Here is a 25,689-nt window from a genome sequence, read left to right on the forward strand (position 1 = left end):
TGAGCATGGTCCTAAAGCATCAAGTCTGTCTCCTCTCCTGTCTTCGTCTTTGTCTCTCTGTCTTTTTCTCTCTGTCTCTCTTTCTGTTTCAAAGAGTTTCAGTAATAACTCTTCTGATCCCATTCTGCTTCACTCATTCTTTCTTTTGCGTAACTTGCATCCCTGACTACAGTATGTACTTATCTCAACCTCTCGTCTTTTTCCCCTTTCTTTGCTTCTGCACCCTATCTCACTTAGTATGCACAGAAATACGTGTTTTGGTCTTTCTATAGTTGTGAGGACACTCACTGATGTAATGTATTCCTTAGCCCCTTATCCTAACCCTAATCTAAACCTAATTCTAACCTGAACCTTAACATCAAGTCTCAACCATCAAACAGCCCTTTGAAGTTGTGAGGAATGACCAAATGTCCTCACAACGACGGTTTTAAACCAAAATTTGTCAACAAAACCATAGAAAGACATGTACATACAAAAAAATAAATACACACACTTACTTAGACCCAATCACATACTCTCATTTAGAAGAGAGCATGCCTAAGGCATATCTAGAATATATCTAGACAAAACCTGCAACTCTCAAACCCAGTCTGTACATATCGATGTAGGGAACACATATACATGAACACACAAATCTTTATGCTGGAAATGCTCAGCCAAAACACAGCCAAACACACACACGCACACACACACACACACACACACGCACGCACGCACACACACACACACACACACACACACACATATACACGCACACTCTCAAATAACGTGTTGTATTTATGAATCAATGGCCTTAAAAATATCCTCATTTGTAGTAATTTATAAATTAAAATCATGTCAAATTTAAACTAGACAGTATCCGGTATTAAACACATATTGCACATGTTTTTTCTATTGCTCAGTTCTGCCATTTTGAAAACAAAATTTCTCATTAGAGGTGGGTTTTTTACAACTAACTACTAAAAATTCTGTTTTCTAGTTGGCATCAAAAGCACTAATTTAAGTTTTAAAGGAACATTCTAGTATATTTCAACCTGGTGTATTTACCTTAAATGTGGCCAGTGTGACTCTATGGATCAGGTAAGTTTGCACTTTCCACCAGTGTTGAAGAGATTTAGGTAAACAAGGACTCAAGAAAAACAACATACTGTTTATTAGGACAAGAGGAAGTCCACTAATGTCCTTTTTTTCTTTGGGTCACTATAGCAGACTTAAGGCAAACTGTGGCATGCCAACCGGTATATAACCATGGTGACCCATGATATTATGGACCTTCTTGGTAGCAAGTCCAAGCCGTCATTGGCCTCCACAAGCTAAATTGATTGACTATGGTCATGCAGGTGACTAGGAAAAAAACACCTTCTTTAAAAGTCTGGCCATAATCAGCTATGGTGCTTTAGTAGTTCACGTGTAATGTAAGAGTCCCTTGTGCCGTAGGGTTTTTTTTCCCCATTCCTTTGATTTTATTCTTACTTCGTTATTACTATGTTTGGGCAAAGGCATGCTTTCATTTTCTTTCAGTCTCTCTTCATGGCTACTGACTTGTGTTCCTGTGTTTGTGTTTGTATCTGTGTTTTATGTAGTTACACCATGTACTCTTGGCTTATGTGCAACTTCTGTTTTCTGCTAGCTGTACTGTTTTACCCTCCCAGGACGTGTGTTATTTTGCTATATTATTTTCATGTTATTGTTTTCTTGGTCGCTATTATTTTCATCTATGTATGGATATGGTTGTGTGAATATAGATTGTATGATTTACCTGTCAAAATTTTTTTGTATATTTCTGTGTGCATTTGTATATGACTGTATGTGTGCTTATACATTTGTTTGTGTGGCTTCAGAAGCTTTTTTTGTGTGTTCATGCATAGAAAAACACACTATGAACTAGCCCTTATGCAGTGTAGCTCAGATTATACATCTCTTTGTGCAGTGTTTATGTCCATGTGCTACCTGACTTCTGGTTGGGTCAACACACTAGTATGTAACGGGTAGCCACCATGGTGAAACAAAGCTATACACACTGACAGAGACAAAACTACACACATTGAAACAGCTCTGTGAATACACAGAACAATACTTTCTCTGTATATCTCTTCAGTATTCATCTCTGTTTCTCTCCTCACCGCAATACTTGGTGATGCATTGGTGGAATTTCACTCACAGTTTCAAACACACACATGCATACTCTTATTCAATCACACATAAACAACTGTGTATTTTGGCAGGACATACAGACTGGGGATTATACACATGCAGCTGATGGAGGCATCTCTCTCTCTCCTCTGCTAATCCTGTTTCATTCGCCTTGGAAAGAATGAGGGAGGGAGAGACAGAGAATGAGAGACAGAAAGACAAAAAGAATATTAATTTCATGAGTACGCTGTGTTGGGGCTTTCATCAGTGCCTCATGTGTCCAGCCTCACACACAAACACATACACACAAATTTACCCTAACCTGTATTGAGTACCAGATGGTTGTGGTATGCTACACGAAAGCACTTCAGTTAAAATTCACATTAGCATTCTTAATTGAACAAATTTAAATGTTATGAAATCTCAATGTCCCCACCCATCCCTTTCTCTCTCTGTGTCTCTCTGTTTCTGACCCCTCCTCTCACTCTCTCTCTATCTCTCACACTCTCTCCTTCCCTTGCACACACACACACACACACACACACACAGTCCTGTTCCACTACCCCCGTGAGGCAACTCATTGACATAATGCATTCCTTAGCTTCTTACCTAAACCTCAACCATCAAAACTAAATGCCTAACTACAACCCTTATCCTAATCCTAACCTAAATTTAATACTAACCTGGCCCTTAACCCTAAGACTAACCCCCATGGGTTAGTATGGGTCAACACACTAACAAGCCCACACACACAAACACACACACACACACACACACACACACACACACACACACACACACACACACACAGCTAAGAGAAGCTATTGGATGACACTAAAGAAAATTAGTTTTATACAGTATCTCTTAATTGTGTACTTATCCTATTTTTAGTACTTGAAACCAAAAGAGCTCTAGCATAGTTAAATAATAGACGGAGAGTTAGTGTTTTGACTGCAAGCATTTACTTTGTATTGCTGAAACACAGAGCCTGATCACATGAGAAGCACAAAGCCTGCCCTACATCACTTGCATGCTGTGGAGTCCCAAAGGGAAATTTTATTTTACTTTTCCCTCTAAAAAAGGCAAGCCATAGGTGTTGGTTCAACTGCTAAACAGCATCCTGGAGCTGGTATAATAGGGGTTGATGTGGTTGATACTAATATGTCGTGGCTTGAAACCTAGATTTTCCAAAAGAGACAGTTTTACTTTGCATAGTTCAGAGCTGATGAACATGCAGGCAGTGGGGATTTCTATGCCCACTGGCATGATTATGGTAGCCTTGGATGTATGATGCTGCTCCGTATGTCCAGTCTAATGAAATAACTTCAAACACTCAGATGGGTTTGTGCCAAAACATCTGATTAAATGATCTTGGCCTACTGTATCACAACTGTTTTAATTTTTTCCATTGTATTATTTTTATTAACTCACTTGCGTTCTGTCAAATTAAACTAGTTAACAGTCACCCCTATCGAGAAAGAGATGAAGCCAAATTGAACTCAAATTTAGCAAACACCACAACAACAGAATGTTTTTCAAGTAGATCTGCATGAAAAAAGGTAGACCTACCAAATACTGTTTCTCAGAATAAATGTGAACACCTGCTGCTGCTACTACACATGGACTTGAACTAGTGGTCAAATGTGCAGGTCAGTAATGGTGGAACAGTGACATTTCACTTAACCAAATGCTATTTGCTCACTTGCAACATGCAGAGCAGTCCCTCCCATGTGACTGACTGCTTACAACCCCCCCCCAATCACCCTTTTTCCTCTATGCTACATCCTCAGCATACTGTTTCCCACAAGAGTTCCCCCCAACGGATAACGCTGTACTAGGCTTGATTCATGCATCCTTCGCAAAGACGCATCTGCCCGATTCCAGCCTTGCTGAAGCACCCCCAGATCATCAACGATCCTCCACCAAATTTCACAGTGGGTGCGAGACACTGTGGCTTGTAGGCCTCTCCAGGCCTCCGTCTCACCATTAGACGACCAGGTGTTGGGCTGAAAATTGGACTCATCAGAGAAGATGACTTTACTCCAGTCCTCTGTGGTCCAATCCTTATGGTCTTTTGCAAACCTCAGCCTGGCTCTTCTTTGATTCTCATCGATGAAGGGCTTTTTTCTAGTTTTACACGACTTGAGCCCTGCCCCTAGGAGCCTGTTTTGAACCGTTCTCGCCGTGCACTCACCCCAGCTGCTATTTGCCACTCTTTTTGTGAGTCACTTGATGTCATCCTACGGTTGCTGAGTGACATTCGAATGAGTTGACGGTCATCCCGGTCAGTGCAGAGTCGTTTTCGCCCTCTGCCGGTCAGTAGCTTTATTGTCCCTTCTTATGAACCACTGTCTTAGAAATTGTAAGGATGGAAGCAACCTGATGCTCAATGTATCCCTCTGCCAGTAAAGCCAGAATTGAAGCCTTCTTTTCCTCACTCAAAACTTTTCTTTTGGCATGGTCAACAGTTATTTTTTGATTCCAGTTACTTTTGAGGTACTACTAGCACTGTTTTTGCCATCCAGCTGGTTCTATTGCAAGAGGATAGTGATGACCACAGCAGTGGTTTTTATACTTTTCCTCGCTAAATAAGATTTGGTTCAGGTGATCACCTAATCAGTACCTCATTAAGTAGAATGAGGTGTGCTTGACACTGGAATGGAATGTCATACATGTAAAGATGCTGATTTCAGAAAAATTTGCAGTGGTCTCTTTTCCAGAGCTGTATGTATCCTACAGGCAAGGTAAAAATAATAAAGACCAGTGATGAAAAATAGCATTAAAACAATGTGCACAGCATTCTGCACAACAGCATAAGCCACAGAAACTGCAAATGGCACTTTTAAATATTAGGTCCCTGTCAAACAAAACTAGTCAACGACCTTATTGTAGAGCGCCACCTTGATCGTATGTTTTTATCTGAAGCTTGGCTCAACTCTGATATATCTGCTGTCCTCATCAAAAAAGCCCCCTCAAACTATGACTGCTGCTATTCTTATAGAAAGGGAAAAAGGGGAGGTTAGCTACCATTCCTTTTAAGACCTTTGAGTGTAGACATGTTTCCTTTGATGTTTTTAGCTTTAGCGCCAAACCGCTGTCCCAAGTTTTTAACAGATTTCTCAGAGCTTTTATCTGTTCTTAACACAAATCATGATACAATTCGTATTGTTGGTGATTTTCATTTACATATAGACAACACAGTAGACAGAAGTCCCACTGATTTGATTAATTTATGAGAAGATCTTGGTTTTACACAACATGTCTATGGACCAACCCACAATCATGGCCATACTTTAGACCTGGTAGTTAGTGAGGGCCGATGTTGCTCTATCTGATCATTATTACACTCAATTTAGTGTGTTGCCGCCAGTGCCCAAGGTTAATTCTGAACTCACAGTAAAGAAAAGATATTTAACACCTGAAGTGGCTGAAAGTTTTATTATACATATGACTGTGTTACCCTTCGAAACACTCCCTTCATCTGTTGACTCTCTGGTAAATTAGTTTAATACAAAATTACAGACAACAGTTGACCTTTTTGCGCCACTAGAACTTTAAAAACCTGTTTAAAAATATTAGCCTCTGTGAAAAAATGAGACTGTTAACAAACTTAAAAGAATCTGTCTAAAATCCAAGTATAGATTGAGGAAAAGTAAACTCCAGATCAACTGTAATATTCTATGTGACCATCTTTCAGAATATAATAAGGCGCTGAGAAATGCCAGACAGGCACACTTCTCTGAACTCATACATAAGAACCAGAACAATCCTAGGGTCCTTTTTACAACCAGAGACAGCCTGATAAATCCCACTTCACAATGCCCCAGTGATTTTTTTTCTCAGATACAAAATGGTGCGAATTTTCAGCCTACTTCAAAGATAACAACAATTAGAATGAATATTAATCAGACAAGGTCGTATAATTTTTTAGATAGCACTAAGCACTTTCAATATACTTTTCACTGTTTTACTCCGGTGGGTACAGATATGATAAGTAAGGTGGTCTCCGAGTTAAAACCCTCTACGTGTTTGCTTGACCCCATACCTACCTTGTTCTTTAAAACAGTTTTTAGGTGCCTTTCAGAAGAATTATTATGTATTATTAACCAGTCCTTGTTCACAGTAATTTTCCCTGATGCTTTAAAGATTGACCACTTCCACAAAAAAAGTAACTTATATTCCTTAGTGTTTAGTAGCTTACTATCCATATCAAACCTTGCTTTCTTGGGTAAGATTTTAGAAAAAGAAGATTTTGAACAGATAAATACTTTTATTAAAAACAATAATATCTCTGAGACTTTTCACCCATATTTTAGAACAAATCACAGCACAGAGACTGCATTCGTTAAAGTGGTGAATGATATAAGAATTAAGAATGACTCAAATAAGCTTTCAGTCCTAGTTCTCTTAAATCTCAGTGCCGCCTTTGATACCATCGTCTATACATTTCTTTATCCTCAGATTATTTTTAGCCCGATTAATAAATTAGTGCAATGTTTATATGATATATATGTATGGATGTCACACAACTTCCTACAGCTAAATCACGACAACACAGACATCATGATGTTTTGAGCAAAAGCCAAGAGAGCGCAATTGTCTGTGCATCTTCAGTCATTAGCTCTTCATACCAAGGACCAGGTCAAAAACCTTAGGGTTATCTTTGGAGTGACATATTATTATTTTAGAAACATTGCCAGGGTTAGACCATTTCTCTCTCAGGCCGACACGGAAAAATGAATGCATGCTTTGATAACCTCTAGACTTGACTATTGCTATTCTCTCTTGTTTGGTCTACCTAAAAAAGCTGTTGGCTGCCTACAACTTGTTCAGAATGCAGCAGCCTGAGTACTGACAAAGACCAGAAAGAGTGCACATATAACACCTATATTAAAGTCATTGCATTGATCAGTTTTAGAATAGATTTTTAAGATTTTCTTACTAGTTTGTAAATCACTGAATGGCCTGGCAAGCACCTCTCTCTCAGACATGCTTTTAGATATGTACCTAGTAGATCCCTCTGATCCTCTGCAGCTGGGCTCTCAGTCACCCCAAGGATTTCAACAAAAATGCATGGGGAGTCAGCCTTTAGCTACTGTGGCCCTAGAAAACTCTGGCTGAGGATCTGAGGATCTCAAGACACATCTTTTCAGTCGGGTTTTTAATTTAAAGTGCCTCCTCATTTGTTGCCCTAGTTTTAGGTCTTAATCTATGGTTTTTATACTTTTTTATCCCTTGTGTTTTTTATTTAACTGAATTTTATTTATTTATTTAACATTTTATTGTTTCATTGTTGTAATTTTGAATTCTTGCTAAATATGATTTATTGTTGTCTATTTTTGTCTTTACATTTTTGTCTGTGCTATTTCAATCTTGCTCAGTAAAACACTCTGGGCTGCATGTTTGTATGAAAAGTGCTATATAAATAAAGTAGTTGAGTTATTTTCTAGCTCATAAAAATGATAAACCCAAAGCACTGATTCAAAATGGACATATTAAGATTGTGAATTTCACATTTTTCAGAGCTTGTAAACATGTTATGTTCCATTTGGACAGTGCAATTGGTTGTTCACATGAAAAGTGATAGAAGTTGTTTAAAGAACAAAAAACCTGGAACTTGGGAGGGAAGTTCGAAGCTATGCCTACTCTTACACGTCCACACACTTGGCTATTGCGTGAAGTTGGTATAATTGTTAGACTATATGTTTTGGAAAATTTCAAACATTTTTCCGACTCAGCCCCCTCCAATTACACTGTCAGAAAGAAGGTTTAAGATGCTGTTGGACAATCTGACAAGCTCTTAGTTTGAGGCATACTGAGGCGTTATGTGTCCATGTGCGCCTGTAAGCAGAGTTGGCTGATAACCAAGAAGAGAAAGAGACACAGAGAAACATAGAAAGAAGGATGGCTTCAACAGTTGTAATGTTTAAAACTTGTTGTGATGGAAGTGTGTCCATTGGAGTGTGTTAAAGTGAAGGAAGTGATGTCCCTAGGCTCATGGGACTGTTGGCAGACAAAGACTTCATTCTTAAAGATTTCATGACTATGGGCAAGTTCCCTCGTATGAGCTACTGAATGCACTAATTCAACACGTCACTGAATGAGCTGTGCTCTTGCTTTCATCAGTGATGAGACCAGAGATATATCAGACTGAGAACAAGCCTCTCTCTTTTCCAGACTGGGGGTATGCAGATTTATCTATCCATAATGGTATTATTTCCATGTTCAACTGTTCAATACCAGATGCAGAATCCATCACAGGTAAAAAGAAAGAGCTCCTGACCAGGAGACATTAGACATATGATGATACTTCTGTCCTGCAGAGGAAAATGTCTGGGGTTGCTAAAAGAAGTAATCTAATGCCATAAGAGCCCCCCTTTAAATGTGGCATACATAGTGCTTATTTGTTAGACAGGTGCTACACCCACAAGAGTTTCCCAATGATTGTCCCAACATGATGTCCACATCCCCTGTGTACAGTGGGATTTGGACACAGGAGGGTTGCCAGCCCAGCTCTCTGTTACGCCAAGGATTTTGTTAAAGGTCAACTGTGCAGAGACTCACCTCACATACTGTAAATCGGTGTATGATAAAACTATTCACTTACATTACGTGTTGTTAGGACATGCAAGGCCTTGCTCCTTATCCAGAGTGGTTATCCCAGGTTCAAATGTTTTAAGATAAGAGGTAAAAAATGGTAAAAAATAACATAAACATGCCAAATTGTGTGACCTATTTTTCAATGTCTAGATCTGATAGTCACTATGTCACATGCCATAGCAGAGTGCAATTTTTTCAACCATCAGTGACAGAGGACATACTTTAAATCTAAGGGTTTTAACCACCTGGTCTTTTGTTCACATACACAAAAACATGACCACAGATCAACCTGATTTTGAAAACATGGTCTTTGGTTTTCACATCAGTAAAGCAGTAGTTAAGGAAAGTAAGCCTTTTATCTTTCCCACTGACACAGCTTTTGTTGGTTCCTAAACGCTGTAAGCCACTTCCCCACTGTTACTTATATCGCCTGCTGACAAAGATACGAATACGCTTTATTTGTCATAGGCTTTATATATTGTCAGCTGCCCACCACCTTATCTGCATGGCAACATGTCAAATGGAGAAAAAAATGCAGCTCAGACTCCCAATGAATTATATATAATGGTCAGAGTTGTCGTCTGTGGTTGAATTTCTGTGAAAGAAATTGGTTATTAAAAATGACAGAGTAAGTGAGAAAGAGATAGCAATTTACCAGTAGAAGAAATAGCACACGTGAAAGAGAAACAACCTTTTCTATTGAACTATTGCAAAAGTGTCGTTCTAGTGTCTGTTATAGTCGATGAGTGAGAGCAAATGTGACAAAAATTGAAAACCAGCAATAAAATGCATCATAAAATGACCATATTATAATTATTATAATAATGTAGCTTCGTAGCCTAACCTGAACTCTGCATCTGTCTTTCTCAAGCTCTTATTGTCTCTGGTCTTCCAAATTTCCATGACTCCATGTTTGTTTGTGCTTTAAGGACATGATAGCAGTCAACAAATGGGTTAACCTCAGCAGGCTTATTGGTCAGCGGTTATAAATGGAACAGAATAATGAATTCAGCCTGTGGTACAGAGAAACCCAATAAGCTCTCACGCAGTGTGCTTCCCATTTTTCTATAATTATGGACATACTACTGATCACACTCTTTGTAAATGATTTTTTTCAAGGAAAAAAAGTAGGATTGGTGCACGTGTGATGCGTTATTGGGTAGAGTTTGTCAGTAGATCTGCATTTCTTTCTGGCTAAAATGTGATTAAATGTAAAGGCAATCAGCATGAAGTATGGTGTCAGCGTGGTCATATGTTGTACATTACCAGTGTCTTTCTGCACTGGCTTTTTGTGGTTTCATTTACATAAAATAAAGGTGCATACATTAACTCTATAAAATGGAGTTTATCATTGTGTCTTTCAAGGTTATGCCAGAGATGTAGAGATAAGCACTTAAAATAATTAGGTTGTACCCTCTAAATGGGGTTCATGGCAGCTTCCTACAGAGACCTCATCTCATTGCCTTCATGTCATCATTGTAAATCAAGTAGGACTTGCTTGGTTAGATACTTATTAACTTAATTTGTGGAAAAGTTGTGTCTGAGGCATTTCTTGTCAACAGTTCTACATTTCTGACTCTTTGTTGTTGTTGTTGATCACAGTTGTAGGCAGTGGTGACAATGGCAACACTGCTGATGATGAGTCTACCTCTTCACCATTGTGGCTTCCTTTTTCTCTAACAGAATGCACGGCTTTCACTTTCCAAACTAAAAAATAACAGATTTTTACTGTTAGATGGATATAATAGGTTCTTGTTCTAGCAATGTAAACATTCAACAAGGGATTGAGCAATTCAGTAAGGGTATGATGTACTGTACATGATGAAACATTCCAGAGGAATTTAGGCCATCTGAATAATTTAATTCTCTTAAATTTAAAACACAAAAAATGTTTTTATAACATTGTGTCGTGGAGCAATTTCAATGAATTTGCAACGATATGCAAATCATTTTGTTTTTTTGTTTTGTATATTTTATATAAAATGTTTCACATCTCTCTCACAAAGTGCCAGCGGTTGCCATTTTATTCAGTAACAGCAATGTTGATGTAATATATATATGATGTCTAATATACTATGGACTTCTTTTACAGACAGATTTACGGACCCATGTGAGCCCTCAAGATGTTGTCAGTTACTATCCCAGTACCTTTACAAGTCCTAATCCTTGTCCCAATTCAAAACCCAATCCCAATCACAACTCCACATCCAATGCAAGTACCAAACGAGGAGAGCAGAGCCCAGAAAAAGGAACAGAGGCTGTGGGAAAACCTATGCAACTCCACCTTGATACCAGCCAGGTAGGTGGCAACCTCTAATGTTATACTTGCTTCAGTTACTACTGTTACTATCTGTTCAGTTGCTGGATGAGTCAAAAATTTAGCCTAAATTTAATTCAACAAGAAGATTCCATGATTCCTTGTTTTTAAATTTCCAATTTATTTATTTGTTCTATGATTTAATTTCAGAAACACTGAGACCTTGAATTATGTAAATAACAGCTGGGAAAATGGAGGTGTTTTAAAACTTTTGAGCAGTTTGCTTAATCACACACACTGCTACATGTATAAAAGATCAAGGGCTGACTTTAGGATGAAAATATACTGTATATATGTGAGGAGATTCGCAGTAGACTCAGTAGACTCAGTTAATCTAGCACACAGTATAAAATACACACAGTTCATCTACTAAAACACACAAGCAGTCAACTTGTACAGTATACACACCTAACCAATTACCTAACTACACTAACATGGCACATTCCACAACCCTGTATAACCAGTATGGTGCCATTTGGCAAAAAAGGTGCATTGTATTGAGTTTGTAAAGAAACAAAAGAAGAAAGTGACTTGTAAGGAAATGTTGAAATAGCAGGTTAACACTAAGAAGAGTTATGACTTTACACAAGTGCCCATGCAGATTTCCGAAAGTGTCACTGGGGTTTTTATTAACAATACTTTCTTGTTATGTGGCCTTTCTTTTGCTTATTAATTTTCTTAGCTTGTGATAACACAAGTGAAGTTTGTCTTAAGTATTTGCTCTGGACAAGAACATCAGGTCAAAGCCTTAAATGTAAAAGGTACTGGGTTAAAACAGCACATCACAAATCAAGAATACGGTAATGCAGTATTTTTTTCCATCCATCCAGTGTTTTCCTGCTCTATTTTTACCAACAATTATACGTAAAATTCTTTTGTAAAAATAGGTACAATTTTTTCCAATGGCTATTGACCCATTTGGAATGAAATTTCTCTACATTTTTAGTTCACTTGCTGTGACAATATGGCAGAAACATGTCAAACAAGTCTACACACCATGTTAGTTTTATCTCTGCACCCTGGGAGTCACTTGAAAAGACATCAAACAAACCCTAATTGATGCTATTTCCACAGGCTGTATCTAGAGTTAGGCTTATGAACTGCATGCACCATAGGACTAAAAAATGCCCCCCAACAGTCTAGGTCTGGCAAAAACAGTTAGACCGAAATTTCTAGACACTTTACACCACAGAGCTCAGTTGACCTTATTCACACAGCAGCTATTTCGAACAGCTGGGGTCAGAAGGTACTGAGAAGACTGGTATACTCTATATATCAAACTAGGGTTCAACTTAGGTTCAAACTTCAGATAGAGCCAAGACCTATCAAAATTCCACTAACCTGAGAAGCACCAACCACAACTGCCTGACTTAACATGGTAGTTAATACGTTTTAAATCCTTTTAGCTCTTCAGTCTGACACTATGTATGTAATTTAATAAATCATTTTAAAATGTTTTACTTCTGATGAACATTATCTGAAAAAATTAATGTAATATTTTCACATTTTTTTCAATTGAGCTACTATTTAGAGGTTTAATATGAAGATAAACACATTTAAGCAATTTCCCCATTACTTTTTAATTACTTTGTAAAGGTCACAGCAAAATTTGCTTCTGTGCAAACTTTAAAGACGTGTTTTTTTCCTTGTCCTTACGTGCAGAATCAGCAGACAGTAGTGTGCCTGCAGCATTTAAAATTTCATTCAATGAATGAACACTCATCAACACATGAATATTTAATACTGCAAATGGAAAGTACATAGGCATACAGATTACATTCTTCTGTGTTAGTATATTAGAAAACAAGATTTTTGTGACCAGTATTCAATTTATGGTAGCACTAACCTTTAGCAATGAAATACATAGACAGTAGGGAAGCTTCTTAGCCTTGCTTCACATTTTCTCCATTATTTTAACTAAAATCATGTGACATTCTTGTCATTGCAGTTCTTGATTGTGAGTCATGAAGAGGAGAAAAAGGTGGAAATTATTGAAGAGGGGCTGAAAAGAGATGATGAGAAGGGATTTCCCACTTCTCTTCTTAGAGGAGAATACAATGAGGAGGAGTCTGCAAGATCCTTCCAGGAGGCTCTCAGACAGTGGAGAGGAGAGACGATTGATGGAGCAGGAGTATCCATGAGTGAGGATGCAATGTCGATACCTGCTCGACCAGGTGAACTGCATAGACATGGTTGCAGGCACACAGACATACACATACAAAGAGGAAAAAGCCAGGGTAACAAATAGCAGGATGTCCTGCTGGTTATAAAAACCCTCCTTCATTTGGAGGAACCAGGTTTAATCCAATTGTTGGCAAGCATCCACACACCCACTAAATTTGAATGTAACCAGTATTTGGATGAGAATAATGACTACATAAGACCCATCTTTTATTTTCTTATTACTTTCTATTCTATTCTATTCTATTCTTTTCTATTCTATTCTATTCTATTCTATTCTTCTTCTAATGCAATGCAATACAAGAGCCTTGCAAAAAATAATTCCCGTGTTAACCTTATAATATATGATTTGCGTTGAGACTATGGCAGAGTTTAAACCATAAATCTTTTAAGTTATTGTGCTGGGGTGGGTGATCTCTTGCAGGGTGCTAGAATCAGATTGCATTAGATTGCACAACTGTTCATGATATGACCACACTCTGTATGTTGTCCTTCAGTACATTCTCCCTCTTACATTTTGAATGTTGTACTATATTCTGTAGTACCATAGTATGCTGTGGATGGTCCAAGCGGTTCCAAGTCTAAGACTACACGTAGTGTAGTATATAGAGAGTGTCATATTTAATGGGTTTTTCTTTTGTTTTTCATGGAAAAGCTAACTCTACAAAGAAACTGTGTCTATCAAATGAATATATGGAAGTGAAAATTAAACTACAGTGACTCCCTCACAAATTGCATGTATGTATGTATACAGTAGTACTTGAGTAAATGTTTTTATATTTTTTTCCACCTTTGCCCATTACGTCCTCCTCTTCCTCTCTCTCCCCCTTCTGTCCCATTTTCACTTACTCCTCAGCCTTCCCTGTCTGTGCTCTGATCTGTTAAGGTCTTATAAAAAGTGCTTACAACTGCAGTAGGAGGATAATCCATGGCTGTTGCATATTGAGATAATGAGAGGAGTGTTTGTGTGGCCCTACTCCCCACCATAGCACTAATCGCCTCAGCTGTGGGTACGCGTATAAGTACAAGCTCCACAACATCAGGCAATTTTTATGCCTTTTCACACATACTGTGTTTCTACATGTGCACATGTGCAAAAATGTTTGTGTGTCCAGGTTTATGTAGGTGTGTATTATTAGCAATAATATTCTAGTTTCTGTGTGTATGTGTCTAGGTGTTTGTGCTTTTTATTAGGTCTCCTATTTTCTCTGCTTTACCGCTTGGACAGACTCTGCTCCTCTCTCCCTTTGCTCTGCTCTGCAAATTGCTGCTAGCCCCTCCAGCACTAATTATTTCTGTCAGGCGAAAGGCACCTAGGCCCAATTTAAAGCTGCCACTGTGGACTGCAATAGTGTCTGGAGTACAATCATAACATTTCTTTTTTCTTACCTCTATATTTCCTTTTCTCTCATGTGCTCACTATGTACCTTTTGTATTGTGTACATCTTTTTCTTATTCCCAGGGGGCTCTCTCCTGCCTGTTTGTGTTTTGGCACAATTGGCGTAGTGACAAGGTGTTTTCTCACTTCTTGAGGGGAGGTGTTTTGAGGAGGGTGTTGAGAAGCTGGCGGATGATGTTTTCATTCTCCCCTTTCTACCTTTGTCTGACATCTTTACTTTTGGCTATGTTTTCCTCCTCTTACCTTAACTTTATTTTTGTGTGCTCTCCCCCTCCCCATATTTCTGCAGTACCAGTGTCAGCTATGGCGACTCAGGCTGACCTCCCTCAAGACAGAGAAACTGAAGGACAAGGAAGAGGAGGGGGATATGATAGGGTACCTGTCAGGGTGGAGTTCACAGAAAACAGCCTTACCTACATGGACAGATTGCTTCTCAAGAAGCACCGCAGGTACACAGACAGGCAGACAACAATGTGCATGGACCACACATGCATATTCTAAAGCATGTAGAGGCTTCTGTCATGGGGTTCAGATAATAGATCCCTTGAGAATTAGTACTTTATCCATCTTTATGATGCCTGAACATATATGTTTTTTGTTCAGACAAAACTCACATTGTATAGTCACATCATTTTGTGCCTTTACAGCAGCTAAAAATGTCGTTGTTAGGTCCAGCATAGTTGTTATGTTGGGTCTGTTTAGTGTACTGTTTATCATGCATTTTATAACAGCTTAATATGACACAACCAATCATCCTTCCATAATGACTAATGTGCATGGTGACTATTCCACTTTTACTTTGATGGTGTAAGTTTGACATTTGGTATTGCTGTGTAAGAATTTATTTTTACAGTTTATATACTAAGCAAGCAGTATGCACTGACACTGATACCTGTCTACAAGTTGTACACTGGATTCATTCAGGCAGTTTCTTTTGATGGATAAATCACAAAATGATTTGATATTTTTTAAGAAAACTTGTAATTCAAAGTTAGTTGTGCTAATGGCCTTTCCTTAGTTACATCCTGTTTCTTTCTGAGTGCCAACTGATTTTTCTAAGCGGCTGTAAATGCTACTTCACAAAATGGGAAGGTTTACAAATACAGTATTCTAGTGTGGACATTTTTTGTTCATCGCTGCTGATATATAGCGGCCATTAACTCACCATTCTCTATACTACCCGATCGGATACTATGGAGAATGGTGAGTTCTGACCGTGATAAAGTGTAGAGAATGTATATTTGCAGTTTAAATCTCTACTAACTTATTTCACGTGACAATAAGAAAGACTATATGCAGTGCACAAATCAACCTGGAATTAGTACAAAACCAGAGAATTTTAGTGCCAAATGTGTTGACAAGTTAACTTAGCAACTGGTGAATTTTCCCACAAAAATCGTGAATTGGGAGTAGTACTGTATTTGCTACTGTAATATTAATGTATAAATTGCCACATATACACTATGTTGCTGTGAAGCTTTGGGTGGACTTGACAATTTGTTGCTCTTGTGAAATTGTTTAGGAAAAACCTCCATCTTTTTCCATCTTTATCTCAATGCACAATACAAATATTCTCCTGCCTTTTACTGATTGTTAACTTGAAAGTATTTAGTATGTGAAGCTTATAGTGCTCACACTATATTAGCCATTGTACGTCTTTTTAGAAAAGAAAAACAGACACAACCATTGTGATTTCATTTCAAATGTTATTACACATTGTTTAATTTTTAGTTTCATTTAGTTTATTTTTCCACATTTTTTTAGTCATTGACAGTCATTTTTCATTTTTTTGCAATCATGTCTACATGTGCCCATGAACATCAGACAATTGTAGTATAAATGCTAACACTTTAACACACACACATACAGAAGTCATTTAGTGACAACTTGAAGTTGAAGTTGAAGTCATTACTACTGGGAACATGGATATAATTGCATGGGAACAGCAAAAACACCCATATGTGCACAAACAGTTTTCACGTCATACACACCTTCTATTGCCACAGCACTTGCCTCTCCTGCCTTCTTGTAGTCAGCCTACATAACCCACCAGTGTACAAAGCAGTTTCTCAGCACTTATTGTGCAGTAGACTGCCTGAGGGCCTGGCTTCAGCAGGTTCCATTATTACAGCCCTTTATTTAAGCAGCCCCTTTTGGGCTGAGTAACCCACTGGAGAGCAGGCCAGAGGAGAGAAGAGCAGAGTGCAGTTTTGGGCCCGCTGACTACCTGAGCTGGAATGCTCTAGGTCCCCAGCTGTAGCAGCCTTTAACTGTGGAATAGACCAGAGAGCCAATCTAGAGTGCAATAAGCCTGCAGCGGTGATGGTGGCAGAGCTTAATGGAGAGACATAGAGACTGGCTGGCTGGCAGAAAGAAAGAGTGAGAGGCTGAGTTGTAACAATCTTCTATAATAATGGGAGGGAGGGTGTAGGAAGGAGGGACCATGGAGGAGGAAGGAGTTTTAAAGAATTTGTTAAAAGTGCTAAGCTTTATTAGAGTCGTAAACTCTCTCACCTTGTTAGATTTGTGGGTGGCCTGCAGGTTTCAGAAAGAAAGCTTGTGACCAGGGGGGCATCAGTCTGGTTTCCTGAGCTGGCTGGGCAGTGTGGGGTGGGGTAAGTATATGTTCGCCCTTACAATCATCTGCCAGAGTCAAAGTGTCTGTGATTGAGGCACTGAACCCTGAAATAATAGTCTGTGCAGGCATAGAACTGAGGTCTGAACTGGGCCCTACCAGTGTCTTTAACTCATGATCTGGTGGCACCTGATCTGTACTGACAAATTTAAAACCCAAATCTGGCCCGCTGTGACGTTATATTTGAGTTATCTCATATCTAAGGAAAAAGCACTTCAAAGTACAGGTGATCTACAAGGCATACATGCTTACTTTAGACACAGAGAATCCTTATCAAAAAAAGAAAAAAAAAGACACCATGTTAGGCAGAAACACAATAAGCCACAGTGGACAAAACACAAATAGCTTATAATGGCCATAGACCCATTATTGAACACAATTCCAGTGGAATGATAATGTTGGCTCCATGGTTTTGAAAGAAAAGGGCAAATAAGGGTAGAAACATTAGGTTATTACTTTGAAAAACAGAAAAGTCTCTAATTTTTAAGCCTCTAAATGAAATGTTATGATTGAGCATTAAGATGCCAGGATGCCTCTAAACAACTCTATCAACAAAAACGGTAAGTCCAGTGGTTTATTTCCTTCTTAATCATCTGTCTTGCCCAATATTTTTACGTTGTATCTCCAGAGATACTGCAGATCCTCACACTTATTTCAGAAGTGTTTATTTTTTTCTGACTAAAGACTTTCAATTGTGTTCTGAAGTCTGACAGGTCTGAAGCGACTAATTTGACCTGTGCTATTAAGTTACTTTACTAATTTTTAGCTTCAAATACAGAAATAGAAGCTTGAATATTTGGAATAATGGTCCAAATATCTCCTCTGGTAGATGTAGTGACTTCCATAAAGCACTGTTGGCACAAATGTCAGACTTGATTGAACTAACTCTGTCCACAGGGCAAATATAGCAGCAATAGTGGTTCTATTGGAGGACTCATCTCTGTCACAACCCTCTTCGTTTTATTTTGCTTTATTGTAGGGGATATCAAGCCAGAGTTTTTCCATTAGTCTAAGAGATGTTTAAATAAGCTTAAACCTAAATGAAGTTCTGGGGAAGAATAAAACTGCCTAGCTGAGAGAGCATCTCTTATACTTCACTTATTGTAGCAGTGAATCATGTCCCATTCACTCAGTACTACAGTTTGAAAATAAATAAATAATTCGCCACTGTATTTATTACTGAAGGGAAACTCCTCTAGCTCTTCCTTACAGGGTGCAAGGTAGTGTGGTATGGATTCAAAATCCTTCTTCAAGGACCCTTCATCAGGGTTTACCGTTTTTTTTTTACCACTGTTGGTGCTTTAAACAGATGATGAAGGTCTCTTTATCCTCGGCTCCAGCTTGTAACTTTTTCATGAATCTAAATAATTCAATATCATGTTTAATATATATTCTGTATTAGGATGACTTCAAACATGTATCTCTGAGGGGAGGTGAAAATGAGAACAAAAGACCCACATGCTTGTTTTTACTGTGCTCTGGCAAAAGCCTAAATACAAACAGCTTAAGGCTAGTGAGGCTACTGCATGTTGAGTACAGTATGTAAGGATAAATGGAAATGGTTGGCGCTAAGGGATAAGAAAGGGGATGTGTGGGATGCCAGAGTGAAGGACACAGGTTTGCTGTTTAGATGGGGCAACAGTAGAATTATCTGAGAAGAGAAAAAAACAGAAAGTATGAATGTATCCATCAGTCTGTCTATCCATTTATTACACCATACAGGCTTCAGCATAAAGGATTAAAAGAAAGGGAGCATATGACTGACAAGAGGAAAATAAGACAATTGTTACTCAGTCCATATTGTTGTTTTGTCTGTGTTCGGAACTAGGATCTGTGGGTTTGTGTTTTCGTTTATTTGGTATTTATTCATTGATTTATATGTGATTTTTTGTTTCCAGAACACCAATTGAAACGTATGATCCTTCATTGGCCTTTGGTCCAGATTTAAAATCACTACCTAACACAAACACTGAGGAGGAGAGCAGCCTAACAGGTAACACACATGCATGCACACAGCCACACGCACACACACACACGTCTGTATGTCCATGAACACCTTTTAATACTAAAAGAGGATGTTGACATATAGCTTTGACAGCTGTGTGTTCTTGCTGCACACTTCACCTTTCTGATACATATAGCTAAACAGGCTCTCAGACCAAACAAAGAAACAACTAAGGAACGAGTAGTTTGACAGATGACCTGCATGCCCACATATATACAAACACACAATAACAAAAGTAAAAAAACCTCTCACTCTCAGCGGGCTTGCCCATCCATCTGTGGCGGTGTGATGGTAATCACTGGCTGTGATTGTGTGGGCAGAGGGCTGTTTGAGGCAGCTCATGCCTGACAGGTTCTACTCTGTCTGGGTAAGAAATGGGGTAGGGAGAGGGGGATAGGGATTGGCCTTTAGTCTGCAGGTCAGGGCATGGAGCTCATCAGTCAGGGGAGTGTCCTGGCTGTCTGACCCCCAGCCGTGGCTGTCAGGAGATGGGTAGACCAGGGTTATCTCTCCCCTTCCAAACCTCTAGACCCTGGGGCTGTCAACTGCCTCTCATCACATCAATCAAGATTCACTCCAATCTAGACCTTGTTAGGATCTTCAGATCCTTGTTTTCCCCCTTCCCCATAGCTGTCTATCTCTAATAGTTGTTTCTTTCAAAATCTTCAAGGTCAAAATGGTTCTCGGTGGTCTCCAAAGAAATGTTTATTATTTGGCAAAGCAACCACACAAATTGGACACAATAAATTAAAATTTTTACTAATAGTAAAAATAGTAGTAGTAACTGGAGTATCCTTGTGATTTAAAGGACTATGGTGTATATTATATATATATATAATATAAATTAACAATATCTCTTGCAGCTCTCCAGTGTGCCTGATCTAATTAATCAGAGATGCCTTAACAATCTGAAAGCTAACACTATAGTGTTATTTTTCAGACTATATTATGTTATATTTAGTATATTTTTGCTAACACATATTTACCCAAAATCTGATAACCCAGTATAGGTCATTTGATATCCAGATAATGATAAATATCACGATATAGCACATTTTCTGTAAATTCAATGAATAGTTTATATAACTATTTGCAGCAACTCATGAAACCCCCTTTTCTCAGCTGTGGAAATTGGGGCCATGTCTTTGCAGATGTGAGTTGCAATGGCAGCCATTATCTTCTTCCATCTTCATGATTCTTTGTAGTAGTAGTAGTTTTCTGGTGCACATCAGACTTTTCATACCCAGGAGATATCCATTCGACAGAAGTTGCCCCTTGTAGGTACGAACTCCTTGTTTTGTCTTTGCTGGTCGGAGCCCTTCTTCTGTTTGGAATTACCCTGTTCTGTGTCATATTCACTCTCCTCTGTTTGTTTGTGTTGCCTTCATGCAAATTTCCTGCCTGGATTCATGCCATGTGGAAGAATGTAAAGTGTTGTCCAAATGATGAAAAATATTGCTGTAGAGTGTGATTCGGGATACAATGAAATAAACGGTAGAGCATTATATGAAATGATGGACAATTTTTCTGTAGTCACACGATATACATTATATCATCATATCGCACAGCCCTACTATACCACTTGAAACAGAGGGTGTCTCCTAAGTATTACAGCTTTTATAGATAGTCAGCTTTGCACTTTTATCACCTCTTGCTCTCTCTGTCCCAGCATCTTTAATAATGCCTGCCATTCAACCATGGGTTGCACGTTTTAAAATCCCATTCCCAACATACAAATCAGTCTCTCTCCTCCCAAATTCTGGTTGATTCTTTAAACAAACTTTTAGTTACCAGTATGACCTAGAACAAAAGAAGATGGACTTGTGAAAAAGGACTAAATTAGACAACAGTGAGTTTAAGATGAATTCCATGTTTGTTGTTAGACACACAAAAAGACAAACATGAATTCAAGAATAACCTCTAGACACTACATAATGGTTAGAGAGCTTTTAGGGACACAGACTATTTTGGTCAGATCTTGGTCTTTATGAGGCTAAAGGCTAAAAGTTCAGTCAGTTATTTACCTCAGAGAATTAAACCATTTGTTGCAAGTGGTTCTATAGTTGTATGTAGTGGAAAATGCACTGTTCTTCAGGGACTTCCCAGCTTAAGGGTCGTTCAATCTTCACTATACCATGACCCAACTTTTTAGTTGTAAAATTCTCATTAACAGAACATTAAGCTTGAAAGTTGACAGTTTTTTATGAGAGTATGATACACTTTTTTCATATTATTGTAAGCATATGGAAAGGTGTATCAAAACATGTATCGAAAAATCAACAAATATAAGTATAATCTTATATTCCTGAACCCAAGGTTGTGGAATTTTGTCTCAAAGCATGTGAGGATTGCTGGTAGTATATGAAGTACACACACCTCTTACCATATGCTTGAAGGTAAGTTAGACACACAAATCATTGTTTTCTAACATCTCTGTAGCTTTCTCAAACCATTCATTGTTAAAGTAGTTATTTTATTCCAGCTCTTAAATATACCCATCCTTGTTTGCTAAAAACAGTTATTCGCATCATGACTTTCATTTCTGTGCTCACAATTTAATAATAGATATTCCATTGTTTTGTTGATATACAGATGTGACGAAGACAGCATTGTCTTTGGGAAATGCTGTTCAGCAGCTGATAAACTATTCCCTTAATCTGCTCCAAACTTTTCTAATGCATGACAATTACAACAGGTTGCAGAGTTTCTCCACCTCCCCTGTTTTTGAATATGAAAGGGTGGGCTATGTGTGTGTCCATGAATAATAAAAGCGGTTTTTTGGCAACATGTCAGAATCACTCCCTTGTTTGAAATTTTCATTTTCCTGAGCTGTCGCACCCATGTGGTGATGTGATAGGAAGATTGTTAGTACGAGAGAGAGAGAGAGAAATAGGGAGGTGTCACAGACAGGTAACTTGCAGTGGTAAAACGATAGAAAGAGACAGACTGAAAAAAAATTACCAACCAAGGAAAGGAAAAGGAGATTTCAACATACAGTTTGCCAGGAATCATCACATGAAAATAGATAAACACATAGACATACAGGTACTGTAGACTACCACACGTGTCTGCTGTCCTTTGAGCAGCAGGGTAGCATCTTTAGCAGTGAGAGTGCCGTTCATCCCCTGCTGTGTCGGCAACATCTGTCAACTGAAACAAGATAATAAATTATTACAGACCCAAGTGTGCAGCTCTCTTTGAGTAAGAGGGGGTTATAGAAGAAATTTCCCTGTTGGTATCAAGTATCCAGGCATGTCCAATGCCTATCCTCGCACAGGCATAAGTGATTATAGATATTGGAAACAATACCTGAAAAAACACTCAGAAGCTGCAAAGCACTGAGTAAATACTGTAATTTTATCCAGTTGTACAGGCAGAACTATGCAAGTATTAGGAAATATATTATTATAGTGTAGAAAAAAGCAAAACTCAGTTAAAGAGGCTTGGAATTGGATGTATTTCATCATTAAAGAACAAATTCATCTATTTACTATACTTAATAAAATTATAAGTTTTTTTTAAGTTTTTTTTTGTCACTGTAGCTTAAAGGATAACAAAATAACAAATGCCCTCAGTCCCTCACATTGCAACACACAACGTGACTTTCTTTCTCTTTCCTTGTCCCTATTTCCCTGATTTTTTGTGTGCGTGTGTGTCTGTGTGCACGTTTATAGCTCAGGAGGAGGAGGATATTCGCCACTACTGTGCATCATTGTTTGCTGTCCCTGTCAGCAGGGGCAGGACTGAGGCTCAGATTACTACACCTGAACCGTGCCTTGTCATAGAAGTCCTGGATGATGTGAGAATGACTAAAGCATTTTATTTTAACAGAAATGTTTTACCTACATGAATGCACATAGTGAATCTAGACAGGGCAAACGGGGGCGTAGACACACATAAACTTATAAATGCACACAAGCCCTCACAGACAACAGCATATTCTGTTTCCATCTTTTCCTTACTGTCTTATTCATGTGTTACAGCACTAATCTTTTATTTTCTACAGACAGACAGAGACTTAAATGGAGTCTTTGTTGCTGAACAGAGGACAAACAACAACAGAAAGTAAGCCTCATTTAAAAAAAAAAAAATATATATCTCCTGTGACCTTACCAGATACCCATCACATTGACACTGGCTTGTGTGAAAAAAGCAAGCACAATTTTAAATGACTGCATGCTGTATGTCTTATCTGTCTCAGTAGACAAAAAAATGCTTTTTATCCAAAGACAATTCTACAGAAAAGTCTGAAAACTGTTGATTTGCTGAACAAGATTGCCAGTATCTCCATTTATTATCGATCAAATCTTGTTCAACAATCTTTCAGCATGTAGTCAAGAGAATATCCCACAGTAACAATCTCTGCCTCTGAGAAATAGGTGTGATGGAACTGTATATAAACAGTGCGAGTTCAAGGTCTGCTTGTCCTATACCTAAAGAATGTCAAGAATAATTGAAAAGGTTCTTTAATGTATTGCTCACCCAGCACATGTGATGCAATGACAGTCAGTGTTATACAGTGTGTATTGGTGTGCGTTATAAAGATGTTAAAAGAAAAACTAACATTTGTGATTGCCATTTGACTCATCAAATGAAAAAAATTGATACTTGCCAATGGAAGGGAATTTTTAAGTGATGCATGAGATCAAACACCCTGATTTTACAGTAGATGTCTATTGGGAGGGAAATTTAATCATGTTTCTAGTTAATTTTCAGCACCTGTATAGAAGTTTAATAGATGGAAATCACGAGACAATAAACTAAAAATTCTAAGTGTCATTTTAGCGGAGTAATTTATGAACATTTCCAAGCAGTAGGTAAACAATCAGGTTAACAGCTGGTGTCCACTTGATTGAATGAACTTTTTGTTCATTTTTGAGATAAGGGAGAAGAAGACAATTATTGTCATATGTAGTCACATCATGTTATTTGATGCATCTTGGTGTAAAAATCTGGACAAAATGGAAAGAGCAGTGGACTGTGGTTTCAGGTGGATATGGATTCACTCACAAAGTCCTCTATTCCCCACACAGGGTATCCTTGTTTCAGCAGGTCTCCAGCAATGGAACAACACTGGTACCCCAAACAGCTTTAACAAATTGTGGGTCCTTGAGAGTCAGCCAGTCTTGTCCCAGTCCAACACAACCATCCAGACAGTCTCGAGCACCCAAACAACCTAAAACAGCTCAGAAGCTCCATCTGTCTAAGCCTCAGACTTCCCAAGCAGAACAATCAATGAAATGTAAGCTGTGTTTAAGGATGAGTTAAAGGGAAATGCTTTCTGCAGTGTGTTCTGTTCAGAGAGCAGATATAATTATTATTACAATTATTACAGTTAACATTGCAAAAGTGCAATAATTTAATATAATGCTTTGCTATTGTTGTTTATGTGCATAAATACAAACATATCCTGAAATAACCCTATTCTTGCACAAATACATGTTTTGGCCGTAAGTCAGTGAGTTTGAATACACCATCAGAGTGATGGGATCTCCAGTTTAGGGAAAGGTAATTTTGTGTAGCTTTACAGTACTTACTGAAAAATTACAAATAAGAAAAATGGGAAACGACCTAAAGTTTGAGGAAACTCTATTGATAAAAAGACACTCAGTATAAATGTTTCTTATTTAAGTCATTCAGAACAAGTGCCCTACTCATTGGCAAAATAAATTGATATGGCATACATTTTAATGAGAATAGGAACACATCAAATCACAATAAAACATTTAATTATCTATTGAAATTCTATTTTTTAAATGTATTTTCCTCAGGCTGATATGTGGCAATGCGACCTCTGAAGAGCCATCAAAATTCATAGCACAACATTTGTCAGGAATCTGCAATTTAGGAGGCATGGAGCACAGCTGTGATATAGTTTTCAAGTGGAGCGACAGTGTAGTGTTGAACTGCATGTTTAAACATGAAAAAACAAAAAAAACAGATAGCTTAAAGAGATAAATTATGTGGCTGCAATGTCAATAGAAAATTCAGAGCCTAAAAAATTACTTTGAAGAGGAGAAAGATTAGAATAAAAAAATGACTCTGGCTGTAAAACATCCATTTTACAGTAGGCTAGACTATTTTATGAAATAAGAACCAGTAGTGGTGTGTGACAACACAAAGACTGTCGTGAATGTGACTGTAAATTTGTCACGTACATCTCAATTGAGAAGGATGATTTAATAATGTGTTTTGAATATTGGCCAATGGAAAAAATGGGATGAAAATTTAATGGTAAATCAGTACTAAGCCCTTACGGCTTGCAGTGTAGCCATAGCCAACGACAAACCTAATAATCCCTATTAGGTGAAAAACTCCTCTATGTTTCATAGTGTGTGTGCATGTTGGTTTTCTTTAAATGAAAAAATTATATGACCACATACCTGCAGAAGCAACTAATATCCAAATGTTATTTGTGT

The 25,689-nt window shown here is 38.1% G+C and overlaps 1 protein-coding gene across 1 annotated transcript in view; it reads left to right on the plus strand.

Annotated features, from left to right (window-relative positions):
• Positions 1 to 1,071: 1,071 nt before the first annotated feature.
• LOC120792174 overlaps positions 1,072 to 25,689 on the plus strand; it is a 39,580-nt gene continuing 14,962 nt past the window's right edge. The window contains exons 1-8 of the mRNA XM_040131241.1: positions 1,072 to 1,080; positions 10,826 to 11,032; positions 12,999 to 13,224; positions 14,920 to 15,079; positions 19,164 to 19,246; positions 22,930 to 23,069; positions 23,277 to 23,335; positions 24,304 to 24,512. Of these exons, the coding sequence (XP_039987175.1) occupies positions 1,072 to 1,080; positions 10,826 to 11,032; positions 12,999 to 13,224; positions 14,920 to 15,079; positions 19,164 to 19,246; positions 22,930 to 23,069; positions 23,277 to 23,335; positions 24,304 to 24,512 (1,093 nt within the window). The remainder of the gene's footprint in view (positions 1,081 to 10,825; positions 11,033 to 12,998; positions 13,225 to 14,919; positions 15,080 to 19,163; positions 19,247 to 22,929; positions 23,070 to 23,276; positions 23,336 to 24,303; positions 24,513 to 25,689) is intronic.

Source organism: Xiphias gladius, chromosome 7 (assembly GCF_016859285.1).
Source record: "Xiphias gladius isolate SHS-SW01 ecotype Sanya breed wild chromosome 7, ASM1685928v1, whole genome shotgun sequence".
In the NCBI taxonomy this organism is placed as follows: Eukaryota; Metazoa; Chordata; class Actinopteri; order Istiophoriformes; family Xiphiidae; genus Xiphias; species Xiphias gladius.